A 12,863-nucleotide genomic window follows, 5' to 3' on the forward strand; every position below is an offset into this window, starting at 1 on the left:
ATCCTAACCTCCGGCATTGCGATGAGCAACCCTAAAGACCATCGTTCGCCAGCCTGCCAAGCCATTACAGAAGGTAAAAAGACCATATGCAAATCAGGCTTCGTCTTTCCCCTTCTGTAATGGCTTAGCAGGCTGAAAAGCAATGGTCTGGAGGGTTGCCCAGAGCTGTGCCCGTGGTTATGATTTGTTCAAAACCTTGCAGCCATCAACTTTTGGTTTTGTTTGCGACAGCATGAAGACATTCAAAAAGACCAGGCAGCCGCTGAATTCTTTTCAAAATTAAAATTGGACTTTATTTTAAAATCGTTTTTTTTAATGCTTGGAATGAGCATAATAGGGGATACATTTCCATACAAAACAAGTGATCTTGAAGCAGAACTGGGGGCAGACATACAAGTATAAAAGAGGGGGAGGAGGGAATAGAAATGGTGCCAGAATTATTATTTTTTAAATCTAGGACTACACAAAAGAGTAAGAAAGTGTATACTTTATCATTAAAGTTCTGAAGCATGTAGTGGGTGGGAAATCGGGTCAACTTCACGGGCATTATCAGCTGCTGAGCCCTCCGTTTCCATATGAGCTGTTGAATGGTTTCCAAAGTTAATACTACGACAGGGAAATCCACCACTACTTCAGCTTTTTCCACATTGCACTATGGGGGTTCCGGAGAGGGGGGGCGGGGGGGGGGGGGGGGCATGAGTTTCTCCTGTTCGGCATTTCAAATGAAACCTGTCATGAAATCACAACTTTACAAAATCTTGCCAAAATTTCAGAATCTGCTGCACAAACATTCAATGGCTACATTTGTGAAGCACTAGGACTCTAGACCAATAAGCTTTTCAATCCTCCGATGCGCGGTATTCTTTTTTTGGGCATCTTTTGATAGAATTTAAAGGCTTCAGTTTATTTTCCTAGATTGGAAAAGTCCGGCCCCCCTTTGCTGTAATTTCCAGAAATGTCTGCCCCACTGAAGTCGAAGCCAGGTGTCTAGAAGAGAAAACAATGCTTTAGTCCCACAAATTAATACTATTTTAAAAAAACAATAATTTTCAAAATGTACTCCACAAAAGACATTGTATACAGTCAATCTATAAATATTTAAATAAATCAAAATGGCATAGTATCATATGGCATGACAATCATTCTGCTTAAGTAATTCATGTATCAGGTAATTTGCAACACAGTAACACTCTGTGGTCTTACCGAAGTAATAATTTAATCAAGCATTGTAAACTGGCACTATTCTTTTAGTCTTTAAAAGGCTCATTAAAAAAAGTGCCTTCCTTCAAAATACAGTGACCAAAAAAGCAACAAATGGAGTAATGTTTCTACTTCTCCTGACCCGCATTGGTCACATATTTCAGAAAAACACAGGCTGTCCCTCAAAGGAAGCACACCCTGACCTTTGAGGGAGAGCCAGTGTGTTTTTCTGACAGTAGTTTGGACGTGAATGCTACTGTGTTTTGAAATATGTGTTCCTTAGTCCATTCTGTTGTGTTATAAACTGTGGGAGATAATGGCGGGAATGCAAATCAAGGAACTAAAGTTCGAATCATTCCTCAGGTGTTTGTGTACTCACACATTTCAGAGACATTTTGTCTCACCCATCGACCTGCGATTGTTTTCACAAGAAACGTAAAACTGCATAGCATATTTCTGTGTTTCCCACTATTAAAAGACACTCAATGCCCCAAATACAGGTACCATCAGCGCCGTTTCGTTTGCAGCTTGTTTTTCACATTTGCGCCAGAATAATTTAATTATCAAATTATTTGCTACTAATCTGCCATTTTTAGTTATAGCTTCTGGATACAAGAACCAAAATAAATGACTTAGTACCAACCCATGGAATCTTATTGTCCAAGTATATCCCTTATAATTGCGTGCCAGGATAGCATTAGTGTTCTTCCAAATTGACATCCATAGGGCCACTGGTGGAGTGGCAATCTCTGAAAGGAATTGGATTCCTATTTCTATTTGCATTATAAATCGAAATACAACTCCGTAACCATTAGGTTAACTTTAACAATGTATTCTTGGTTACCTGCACTTAATTGTTCATCACAGGACCCCACATACGCCTCCCCATATGCAATCCGTGTTACATATTTCGCATTGTAGATACCAATATTTGTTTCAAGCAGAAGAAAAATGTAGCGACTGACCCATTTACTTGTGTCATTTCTAGCACTTCCTTAGTTACGTGATTATTCAAAAATAATGTAGAGGCAATTCTTGAACCAAAATATTCATTTTTGTGCAGGGTTCTAACCATCTATATTTCATTAATTTGGGCTATTTTTGATTTTCCTGCATTCACAGTGAAGCCTCTATTTGCCATCCGTATTGGTGTGTCCTGTGAGGGTGTATGAGCTGTCAGCACTTCATCAGCTTTATATGTTAATAAAGGAACACTTCTTTTAGTTAATCTTTGAACATCTGGGATAAATTAAAAAATTAATTTTCCAGTGAATTAGTGTAGGGATGCTAATACACACTCCCGTCAGACTCCTTTGGATAGTGAAACATCATCCATGATATGATATGATATGGTATGGCATTTGTAACGCGCCTATACACAGGTGTTTCAAGGCGCGACGAAGCAGGGAAGGGAGGAAACAAGGGGAGACAGACAACGATCCTACTAGGCCAGGTGTCATTCAGATCGCGCAAGTGCAGGGGTGGGGGAGGGGGAAAAGTGCAAGTGCAAGGGGAAGGGGAGGGGGGGGAAGTGCAGTACAAGGTAAGTGGTGTAAAGTAATAAATAAATAGGGGCAGCTGGTGGCAAGTGCAAGGTAAGTGCAGAACAAGTGCTGGAAAAAGGGGGGGGCTGTAGGGATACAGAGACAGTCCCGCAGTGCAGAGGGGTTCCAGGGCATCAGTGCAAGTGGAGAGTGGCTGGGCCCAGGACCGAGGCCGTTAAGAGTGGTCCAGTTGCAGAATCAGTGCAGTTTCAGTGAAGAATATTAGCTGTTCAGCAGGGGAGAGGGAGAGAGAAAGCAGAGGCAAAGAGGAAGGTTTTGAGGTGCTTCTGGAACCGGAGATCCATAGTTTCACACACTGTACCATATCTTACCTTTGCTTTGTTATCGAAATCCAATGCCACTATGCTAGCAAGAAGGTCTTAAGGTGCACACAGAGTGTCCGTCATAAAAGCTCTCTTCAAACATTGTCAAACACTGCACTAAAATCCATATATTCCCATTAAATTGGCATATTCATATCCAGAACACATTTAGAGCAAATTAAATCCAAATTTAAACTTGTAAGTTCCGTTTCCAGTTCCTCTTGAAAACCATATTGGGTCTTGCATAGAAAGTACCTTCTACATTGTGGCTCAAATTCAATACTAGTTTGGCTGATTTGCTGGAGGGTACAAACTCATCAGAAGGTACAGAAGATCACAATTCAACACAGACATGCTGAAAAGCAGCACACATGAAATACCCAGAAGACAGTGAAGATCCGAGAGATTGTCAGAAATGAAAACCGAACACAAAGTTGTCATATTTTTTGTTATAGACTTTTATTAAACTTAAAAGGGTTGGGCCAATGCCTCTCTGAACTTATTCTAAAGAGGAGTTTCCCCTACCCAAGAACCAAAAGTAAGGATCGGTCTTTGTCAGGATGTCATAAATCAAAAGCCGTCCAAATGTTCTATCCTTAACCTCACACTAAAACAAAATAATAAAGTGACAAAGGCAATGTCTAGAACCTGGAACATGCAAAAGTGTTCTTAAATAAAAGTATAATGGCTCCAACGTAAATGTTCTCCAAAAATGGAAAAATAGCTTATTTCCCTTCACCTGGATTCTTTACTGGCATACACAAATGTCTCCCGGTCTAACAGTTCTTGGTGTCTTTTGGTGGCCCACAACAATCCTGTTAGAAAAACAACTGTTCAGAATTGTAGATTCTTCAACAAACGTTACTTCTTTAAACACAAGTGCCTGCTTCGTTTAACAAACACTGTTTCTGCTGGATACTCCTTGTAGGTTTGCAATTTGCCTGGTATACTCCCCTGCCAGGGCTTTTCTTCTACTTCACAGCCGCCGGGCAAATGCCAAGGGACAAGGCCAAAAGATCTCTTGGCTGCTCTGCTGCGAGACACCATCCAGCGACTCCAGCAACGTGAAAACTGCAGCTACTACGCACCAAGGGACACTGGAGTGTCCCCCCGCCTCCAGATCTGCTGTGTCATGCAACACGTCACAAATCTGTCCCAAAATGGCGGACTGCATCGCCTTGGCATCTGGAATACACAAAAATTGCCCCAGACACTCTCCGTGCACAAAGCCCCTCCCACTGGCTCCTCTCTCCTGCCTTAAAGGGAGAGGGTGGAGAATGACAGGCAAAGCCGCCAGGCAAAGGCCAAGGGACAAGACCAGACCAGACCTCTCGGCAGCTCTCTGCTGCTCGAGGCTAGCACATGCTGCCCACGGACGGCAATAGACTTTGCATAAAGGTAAGCGGCTCCATTATGATAAGAGGGATTGTCCCTGAGTCACAATATATCCGTACGCTGCTCTACAGAACTTCCTCTGCCTCAGATTTAGCCGCCACAGAGCGTGCACACTTTGCTCCCCTCTTCCCTCTTATCCCATGCATACTTACATCAGAAATGCGCAGCTTGGCACCAGGAACTCCCCCATGGCCTCCAACAACCACCTAGGCTGAGCATATCTAACCATGCCGCTCCGACTGAGCCAAATCCCCTTTGGCCGTGACCCGATGTTGCACACTTTGTGCCACAGAGTCACACACACTGGTTTACTCCCAGGTGGTCACATACAGCCGCAGCCACCCTTCCACCTGTTTCTATGCCTCAGTTTTAGGATCTCATGTCTGTACCAATGATGCTACCTGTTAACTTCACTGTACCCCGTTCAGATGCCCCCATTCACCTGTTAAGTCCCAATGTACTACCTGCCCCTAGGCTACCTCTCCTTGTATCTACTGAAACTATGCCACAATCCTCTAAAGTAATGTTGGATTCCAAGTTGCAACCTACTGTTACTTCCATTGTGTTCCCGATTGCTGATGCCCAAAGTGCACCAGCAAGAGACTGACTTGTACGCCCTGTTGTTCCTGCCTAATGTTACTGCCACAGGGTTATCTGTTAACAATGTCCTTAACATACCTTTGCGTCTTAATTATCTACAGCCAAAAAGCATTGCCACCACCCCACCACATGTTGATGCACTGAATATGCCACTGTTTTACAATGCCATGTATGAGCAATTGCTGCAACCTACTGTTATCGCCAATGTGATGTTTGCCCCTTCACTGCCACCTAGTGGGACCACCACCATGCCACTCCTTGCTCGCAATACTACACCTAAACAGAACAACTTGCCAGCACCATTGCTACATCCTACTACTGCTCCTATGGATCTGCCAGTAGACACCTTCAGGGTACCACTAATGCAAAGTGTTGCCCATGCTAACCTAGATGCACCAAACCACCCGGGTTCACTTAGCTGTGCCCTAATTAACGCTCGGTCACTTCCAGTTCATTCTCTTGACATTCATGACCTCATCACAAACGGATGTATTTGTATATTTATAACGCGCAGACCATCAGGCCCAGGGGCATCAGGGTGCAATTTGTGCAGGGTTGCAAGAAAAGAACATACAAGGAGATAAATTACAAAAAAGTATAACAATACAGCATAATAAACAAACTTAATAATGACATATCTTACACATGGTACAGTGTCCCTGGGCTCTGCAGAGGAAGTATCCCTGAGGTAGATGGGAAAGGTAGCAGACCGGAAATCGTGCAGGTGAACAGGCGGGTTGGGTAAGTAGGACCGATGTCTGACACAGCTATTGCTGGTCAAAGAGCCAAGATTTGATTTTATTCTTGAAGGCGTTGAAGGAGTCTTCGGCTCTGATGGCAGCGAGGAGGGTGTTCCAAAGTTTGGAGGCTAGGACAGGGAAGCTAGTGCCTCCCGCTTTTTGGAGCTTAAACCTAGGGATAGTAAGGCAGTGAGTCTGGGCAGTTCTTAGTGGTCGGGCAGTGGAGTGGCGCGAAAGCCGAGTGCAGAGATAGATCGGAGCCTTGTTGGCTAGGCATTTGTGCGTGAGGGCAAGCGTTTTTAGGGAAATTCTCTGCTTCACGGGTAACCACTTAAGGCTAGCTCTGGCTTCTGAGATGTGGTGGTTACGAGGGATGCTCAGAGCCGCTCGAATTGCATTGTTCTGGGTGGTTTGGAGTTTGGACAGGTTTTCTTGGCTGGTGCCTAGATATAGGGCACTGCAGTAATCTATTTTTGCCATGATAAGTGTTCTCGCTAGTGTGACGCTATTGTGGGTGGTGAGGAAAGGTCTGCAGGCTGAAATGAGTTTGCACGTGTAGGCGGAGGTGGATCTGACTGCATTAGTTTGTCTTGACAAGGAAAAGGTGGAATCCAGGTGAAAGCCTAGTGTTTTGGTGTCTTTCGAGACTTGTATGGAGTTGCCGTCTATGATGAATGACTGATAGGATGGCTCCAGTTTGCTCAGGCGTTGTGAAGTACCCAGAATAAGTAGCTCCGTCTTATCGTCGTTCAGACATAGCTGGTGCTGGGCCATCCAGGCTTGGATGACCAAGTAGACGTCATTGAGGGCCTTGGTGTCAGCAAGATAATCACCCGAGATGGGAATGAGTATCTGGGTGTCGTCCGCATAGTTGGTGTGGGAGACACCCAGATAATCGAGCACATCGAAGAGTGGTTTCGTAAAGATATTGTAAAGGGTAGGAGACATGCAAGAGCCCTGAGGAACACCGCAATGAATAGGGGAGGGAGCTGCGGAAGCAGAGGGTGCAAAGACCCTCATAGATCTGTTGCTCAGGAAGGATTTGATCCAGGCCGCTGCGGAGGGAGAGAAGTTGGCAGCAGAGTGGAGGTGCCTGCAAAGGATCTGGTGGTTAACCAAATCAAATGCGGCGGAAAGGTCGAGGAGTAATAGCATTGCTAATTTGCCCTTGTCCTTCAGGACTTCGATCTGGGTTTTTAGGTCTAATAGAGCCGTTTCGGTCCCGTGTCTGGGCCGAAATCCGGATTGTCGTAGACCTAGCAGATTGTTTGATTCAAGGTAGTTTTGGATCTGCAGGTAAGCTGCACGGTCCAGTATCTTCAGCAGGAATGGTATTGTAGTAATAGGTCGGAAATTCGTAGGTATGCTTGGGTCAAGGGAAGGTTTTTTTAGTAGCGGGATCACCCAGGCGTCTTTAAGGTTGTCCGGGACAATACCTGTTTCAAAGGAAGAGTTAATGAAGGCTGTAATGAATGGGGCTAGGTAATGGGCGGAGTCCTTAATGATGGGAGCTGGGCACGGGTCACCTTGGCAGTTGGAAGGTTTCATCCTGAGGATATTTTCTACTTCGATGATAGTGAGAGGTGCGAAGGTGAAGGGTTTGATGTTGGCAGAGTTGGAGAGAGTGGGCCTAGTGGGGGAGGCTGAGCGGTTGTCACGCCTCAGGCAGTCCTGCTTATCTTTTATTTTAGATTGGAGCATAGAGATTTTGTTTAGGAGGGCTGCTTGAATGTTAGCACACCATTTGCTGTCTTTTGTGCAAGTGTCTGGCGGGGATACTGGGGTTTCGAGCTCTTTTAGGACTCTAAAGAGTTCCTTGGAATTAGAGTCGGCTTGTGTGATACGATTATTAAGCGATTCTTTTTTAGCAATGATGATGGCGTCTTTATAAATGAGGGAGGCGAGGAGGAAGCCGTCTTTATGCTCATCAGATGGGTGGCTTTTCCACCGGTTTTCCGCGCAGCGTTTGGCCTTGCGAAGGATTCTTAGCTGTGGCATGAACCATGAGTTGAGGTGTGCTCGTGGTTTAGCCTTTCTAAGTTTAATTGGTGCTAAGGTGTCAATGGCCGTGAGCATCGTTTGGTTGTAGATGTCTGCAAGGGAGGTGGGATCAGAGCAGGCGTTGGTCGCCGCATTAAGAGAGGGGAGTAACAGTGGGAGGAGATGTTCTCTTGTTATATTTTTATTGCGGGTGGGGAGGGCTGGGGCTATAGGTGTTGGGGCTCGCGGGGAAGCTTCAATGTTAAATGTTATGATGTGATGGTCAGACCATAAGCAAGGGGAGTTATTGAGGACCTGGATGTTGCAGTTGGAGCCGGCTAACCAATCAATGGTCCTGCCTTTAATATGGGTCGGTTCTTGTAAGTACAAGGTAAGGCCAGGTTAGTAAGAGCATACTCCAGATCAGTTGCTACAGGATCCTTAGGGTCGCCGCAACCAAGATTGAGGTCACCTAAGATTATTGTTTGGGAGTTGTTTTTTGTATTGTCAAGAAGAAGACTGGAAATTTCACTGACAAAGGTGGGTGCCGGCCTTGGGGCCTGTAGATAAGGTGAAGGGTGGCCGTTTGGTTAGGTGTTAGTAGTAATTTGATTGTCAGCAGTTCAGCTGATTCGAGTTTGGAGTCGGATACCACTCTTAGGTCAAGGGAGTTTTTGTGGATGAATGCCACGCCACCGCCTCTAGTATGGGCAGAGGGGCCTCACAGCGTGTAATGCCATATTCAGGCGGTAAGGCCAAGGATAGAGAAGGGCCAGAGGCGGCATGTAGCCAGGTTTCGGATATGGCAATGAAGTCAAGGTTGGCAGTAGTGATAAGGTCGGCTATGTCAAGAGCGTGTGCTGTGAGGGATCTAGCATTGATGAGGGCACCCTTGAACATAGGCAATTTAACCCCTGTGGTCTTAGTTTTGCAAGTGGCGGAGGGCGAAGGCGGGCTGGGTGGTGTGTGTGGGGCTTGCTTAGTGGTGTAGGTGCGGGAAGGACGAATACGGAATCTGGTGCCTAGTCTCTTGTTCCTGAGAGTAAGGGGGCAAGGTTGGTTAGGGGTTGGTTTTGTGGCAAAGTGTTTGAGCCAGAGAGCAGGGTCATTAAGGTATTGGTTAATCTGGTTGCAGGGGTGGTGAGCGTCAACGGAAGTTGCTGAAGGACTCGTTGAGGGTGTCAAAGTCATGGTGGGTGACGCTGGGTCACGTAGGTAGGGGCAGGCCAGGATATTGACCTCAAAGGTAGGAGTGGTTGACTTGGGTGGTTGAGTGAATGGGGCAAGGTATGTGGTTAGGAGGTGGTGCAAAAGAAGGCGCACGCTGATGTGCATGATGGTGGTGCTGGCTGCCAGAATAGGTTCCCTATGAGCTTGTTGAGATGGACAAGTTAGGGTCTGCTTGAGTGGGCCTGGTGAGATAATGGAAGGGGGTGAGGATGCTATGGTATGGCTGGAAGCCTCGGCACCTAGATAGGGATAACCCAATGGCTGGAATGCAAAGGTCAGGGCAGCCCTAGATTAGTGTAGTCGCAGGCAGTCACCCAGGGCAGTGGTAAACCTAGATTAGACGTGACCCAAGTCAGGTACGGCACAATACAATTTGATGCGCCCTAAGGCACAGCACCGTTGAAGTGGTCAGTGGGCTACCAAAGGGTATATTACAATTGAAAAGGTCTGTAAGCGACCATAAGGCACAACACAATTGAAATGGTCTGAAAGCGACCTTAAGGCACAACACAATTGAAATGGTCTGAAAGCGACCATAAGGCACAACACAATTGAAATGGTCTGAAAGCGACCTTAAGGCACAACACAATTGAAATGGTCTGAAAGCGACCATAAGGCACAACACAATTGAAATGGTCTGAAAGCGACCATAAGGCACAACACAATTGAAATGGTCTGAAAGCGACCTTAAGGCACAACACAATTGAAATGGTCTGAAAGCGACCATAAGGCACAACACAATTGAAATGGTCTGAAAGCGACCTTAGGCACAACACAATTGAAATGGTCTGAAAGCGACCATAAGGCACAACACAATTGAAATGGTCTGAAAGCGACCTTAAGGCACAACACAATTGAAATGGTCTGAAAGCGACCATAAGGCACAACACAATTGAAATGGTCTGAAAGCGACCTTAGGCACAACACAATTGAAATGGTCTGAAAGCGACCATAAGGCACAACACAATTGAAATGGTCTGAAAGCGACCATAAGGCACAACACAATTGAAATGGTCTGAAAGCGACCATAAGGCACAACACAATTGAAATGGTCTGAAAGCGACCTTAAGGCACAACACAATTGAAATGGTCTGAAAGCGACCATAAGGCACAACACAATTGAAATGGTCTGAAAGCGACCTTAGGCACAACACAATTGAAATGGTCTGAAAGCGACCATAAGGCACAACACAATTGAAATGGTCTGAAAGCGACCTTAAGGCACAACACAATTGAAATGGTCTGAAAGCGACCATAAGGCACAACACAATTGAAATGGTCTGAAAGCGACCTTAGGCACAACACAATTGAAATGGTCTGAAAGCGACCATAAGGCACAACACAATTGAAATGGTCTGAAAGCGACCTTAGGCACAATACAGTTATAAGGGGGTCTACTAGTGAACATAAGGCACAAAATACTTATGATATTCTAAGGTTCAAGAGTTTCAAGGGAGGCATGAAACACATTCAAATAATAGTGGCTCAGAGTACATGCCTACAGTAGTGACCCCGGTACTGGCATGCGTGATTATACTCCTTGAAATGACGGTCAATGTAGAAAATGGAGTACAGGTAAAGGCGACTGAGGGGGAGTCGTATCATTGCAATGTCAGAAAAGGAACAAGGACAGGGGCAAAGTACTTACAGTGGGTTCACCTAGTATGAATGGGGTATTTGGATACTTGCTTGCGATAGCTTGCCTCGGACTTTGCGGAAGGCGGTCGGGGAGGTTTAATTTGAGCAGGGGGGGTGGCCACGCCGCGCTCTCATGCGCGTAACAGGCGCAGGAACAGGCCTTTGTGTGGCCTTCGTGCTGGCCACCGGCAGTTCCGCCTACCGGTGGATGAATGCAGTTTTACACTGCTTCGAGCGAGGATCAGCCTCGCTTTCGTGCCACGCGGCGCCCGGCATGCGGGAGTCAGGCACCCTTGAAGACAGGGTCAGGCAGGCCCTTCGATGCTGCCGGCGAGGTTCTGCAATGCACTCCGTGTGCGTAGAGCAGCTTCAGGGATGGGAGGGGGGGCTCCTGCCCTCTACCCTCGGCGAGGATGGATGGAATGGGGGCACAGGCGCAGGAACAGGCCTTTGTGTGGCCTTTGTGCTGGCCACCGGCGGATGAATGCAGTTTTACACTGCTTCGAGCGAGGATCAGCCTCGCTTTCGTGCCGTGCGGCGCCCGGCATGCGGGAGTCAGGCACCCTTGAAGACAGGGTCAGGCAGGCCCTTCGATGCTGCCGGCGAGGTTCTGCGATGCACTCCGTGTGCGTAGAGCAGCTTTAGGGATGGGAGGGGGGGCTCCTGCCCTCTACCCTCGGCGAGGATGGATGGAATGGGGGCACAGGCGCAGGAACAGGCCTTTGTGTGGCCTTCGTGCTGGCCACCGGCGGTTCCGCCTACCGGCGGATGAATGCAGTTTTACACTGCTTCGAGCGAGGATCAGCCTCGCTTTCGTGCCGCGCGGCGCCCGGCATGCGGGAGTCAGGCACCCTTGAAGACAGGGTCAGGCAGGCCCTTCGATGCTGCCGGCGAGGTTCTGCGATGCACTCTGTGTGCGTAGAGCAGCTTCAGGGATGGGACGGGGGGCTCCTGCCCTCTACCCTCGGCGAGGATGGATGGAATGGGGGCACAGGCGCAGGAACAGGCCTTTGTGTGGCCTTCGTGCTGGCCACTGGCGGTTCTGCCTACCGGCGGATGAATGCAGTTTTACACTGCTTCGAGCGAGGATCAGCCTCGCTTTCGTGCCGCGCGGCGCCCGGCATGCGGGAGTCAGGCACCCTTGAAGACAGGGTCAGGCAGGCCCTTCGATGCTGCCGGCGAGGTTCTGCGATGCACTCCGTGTGCGTAGAGCAGCTTCAGGGATGGGAGGGGGGGGCTCCTCCCCTCTACCCTCGGCGAGGATGGATGGAATGGGGGATGTAACCAAGAAGATGTACCCTTCCTAGTGTACGAAGCTCAAGGCTATAATACTTTATTGGTACAGGAGTATACTCCTGTCCATAGATTAGTGTATAGGTTGGTCTATTAAGTGGTCGATCCAAACCTGAGGAAAAAGGTATATTAACCTCTCACTGAGCTAAGACAAACCAGAGGGTAGTAAACAAGGGTTTTATTTGCCAATCGTACAGGTAAATATTTCTAGCCCACGTGCTTTGTTACCACCAACCCTGTCCCACTTCTCACAGTGCTGGGACACACCATTCTCAAATCAATTTCTCTCCCTTTACTATGGACGCCTTTTTTCTTCCACAACGGCATCCAGTGCCCGCGCCTTCACTTGCAACGCGTACTCGCGGCCCCTGCCCAGCCAGACAGCATTCCTCTCCGTGCGCGACTGGACTGTAGAAGCCGCCGTGCTAGGTAAGCTAACGCTTAGAGGTTGTAGCATGTCTGCCCACCTATTAACACACCTCGGGTGCGGTATTTGGCCTGACCACAGATGAACTAGCTATTCTTTATACCCTGTAAATACCCTGTACACACGGCCACAAGGGGCTGACCTATAAGCACAATAAGGACACCTGAGGGAGGGATAAAACTACCTCTCCCTTTTGTACACCACGAAAACGAACGGAACTAACGTCCACTATTTGTGTATGTGCAAATGACTTTATCCCGCACCTTGCTCTTATGTCCTACACATGGACAGTGCAATGAAATCCATACGCCTAATATTTATGGACCAGTCAACTTTGGTTCCCCACCTCACCCTGGGCTTCTTTTCTTTCTCTGTCCAGGGATCCACCTAGGACTGTTTGCAGACATCTCACCTGATGCTGATGAAGATTTTCTGCGCACCCACCCCAGCTCTTTAACCATCCAGTGAACTTTCACTTGCGTTCTTGCAGGTA

The 12,863-nt window shown here is 47.4% G+C and overlaps 1 protein-coding gene across 1 annotated transcript in view; it reads right to left on the bottom strand.

Moving 5' to 3' along the window:
• Positions 1-267: 267 nt before the first annotated feature.
• The window catches only part of NUDCD2 (NudC domain containing 2), a 316,419-nt gene continuing 303,823 nt past the window's right edge, over positions 268-12,863 (bottom strand). Inside the window, exon 4 of the mRNA XM_069654281.1 lies at positions 268-987. Within this exon, the coding sequence (XP_069510382.1) occupies positions 904-987 (84 nt within the window). The 3' untranslated portion in view covers positions 268-903. The remainder of the gene's footprint in view (positions 988-12,863) is intronic.

This window comes from Ambystoma mexicanum, chromosome 3q (genome assembly GCF_040938575.1).
Source record: "Ambystoma mexicanum isolate Mex_15411 chromosome 3q, UKY_AmexF1_1, whole genome shotgun sequence".
Lineage (NCBI taxonomy): Eukaryota > Metazoa > Chordata > Amphibia > Caudata > Ambystomatidae > Ambystoma > Ambystoma mexicanum.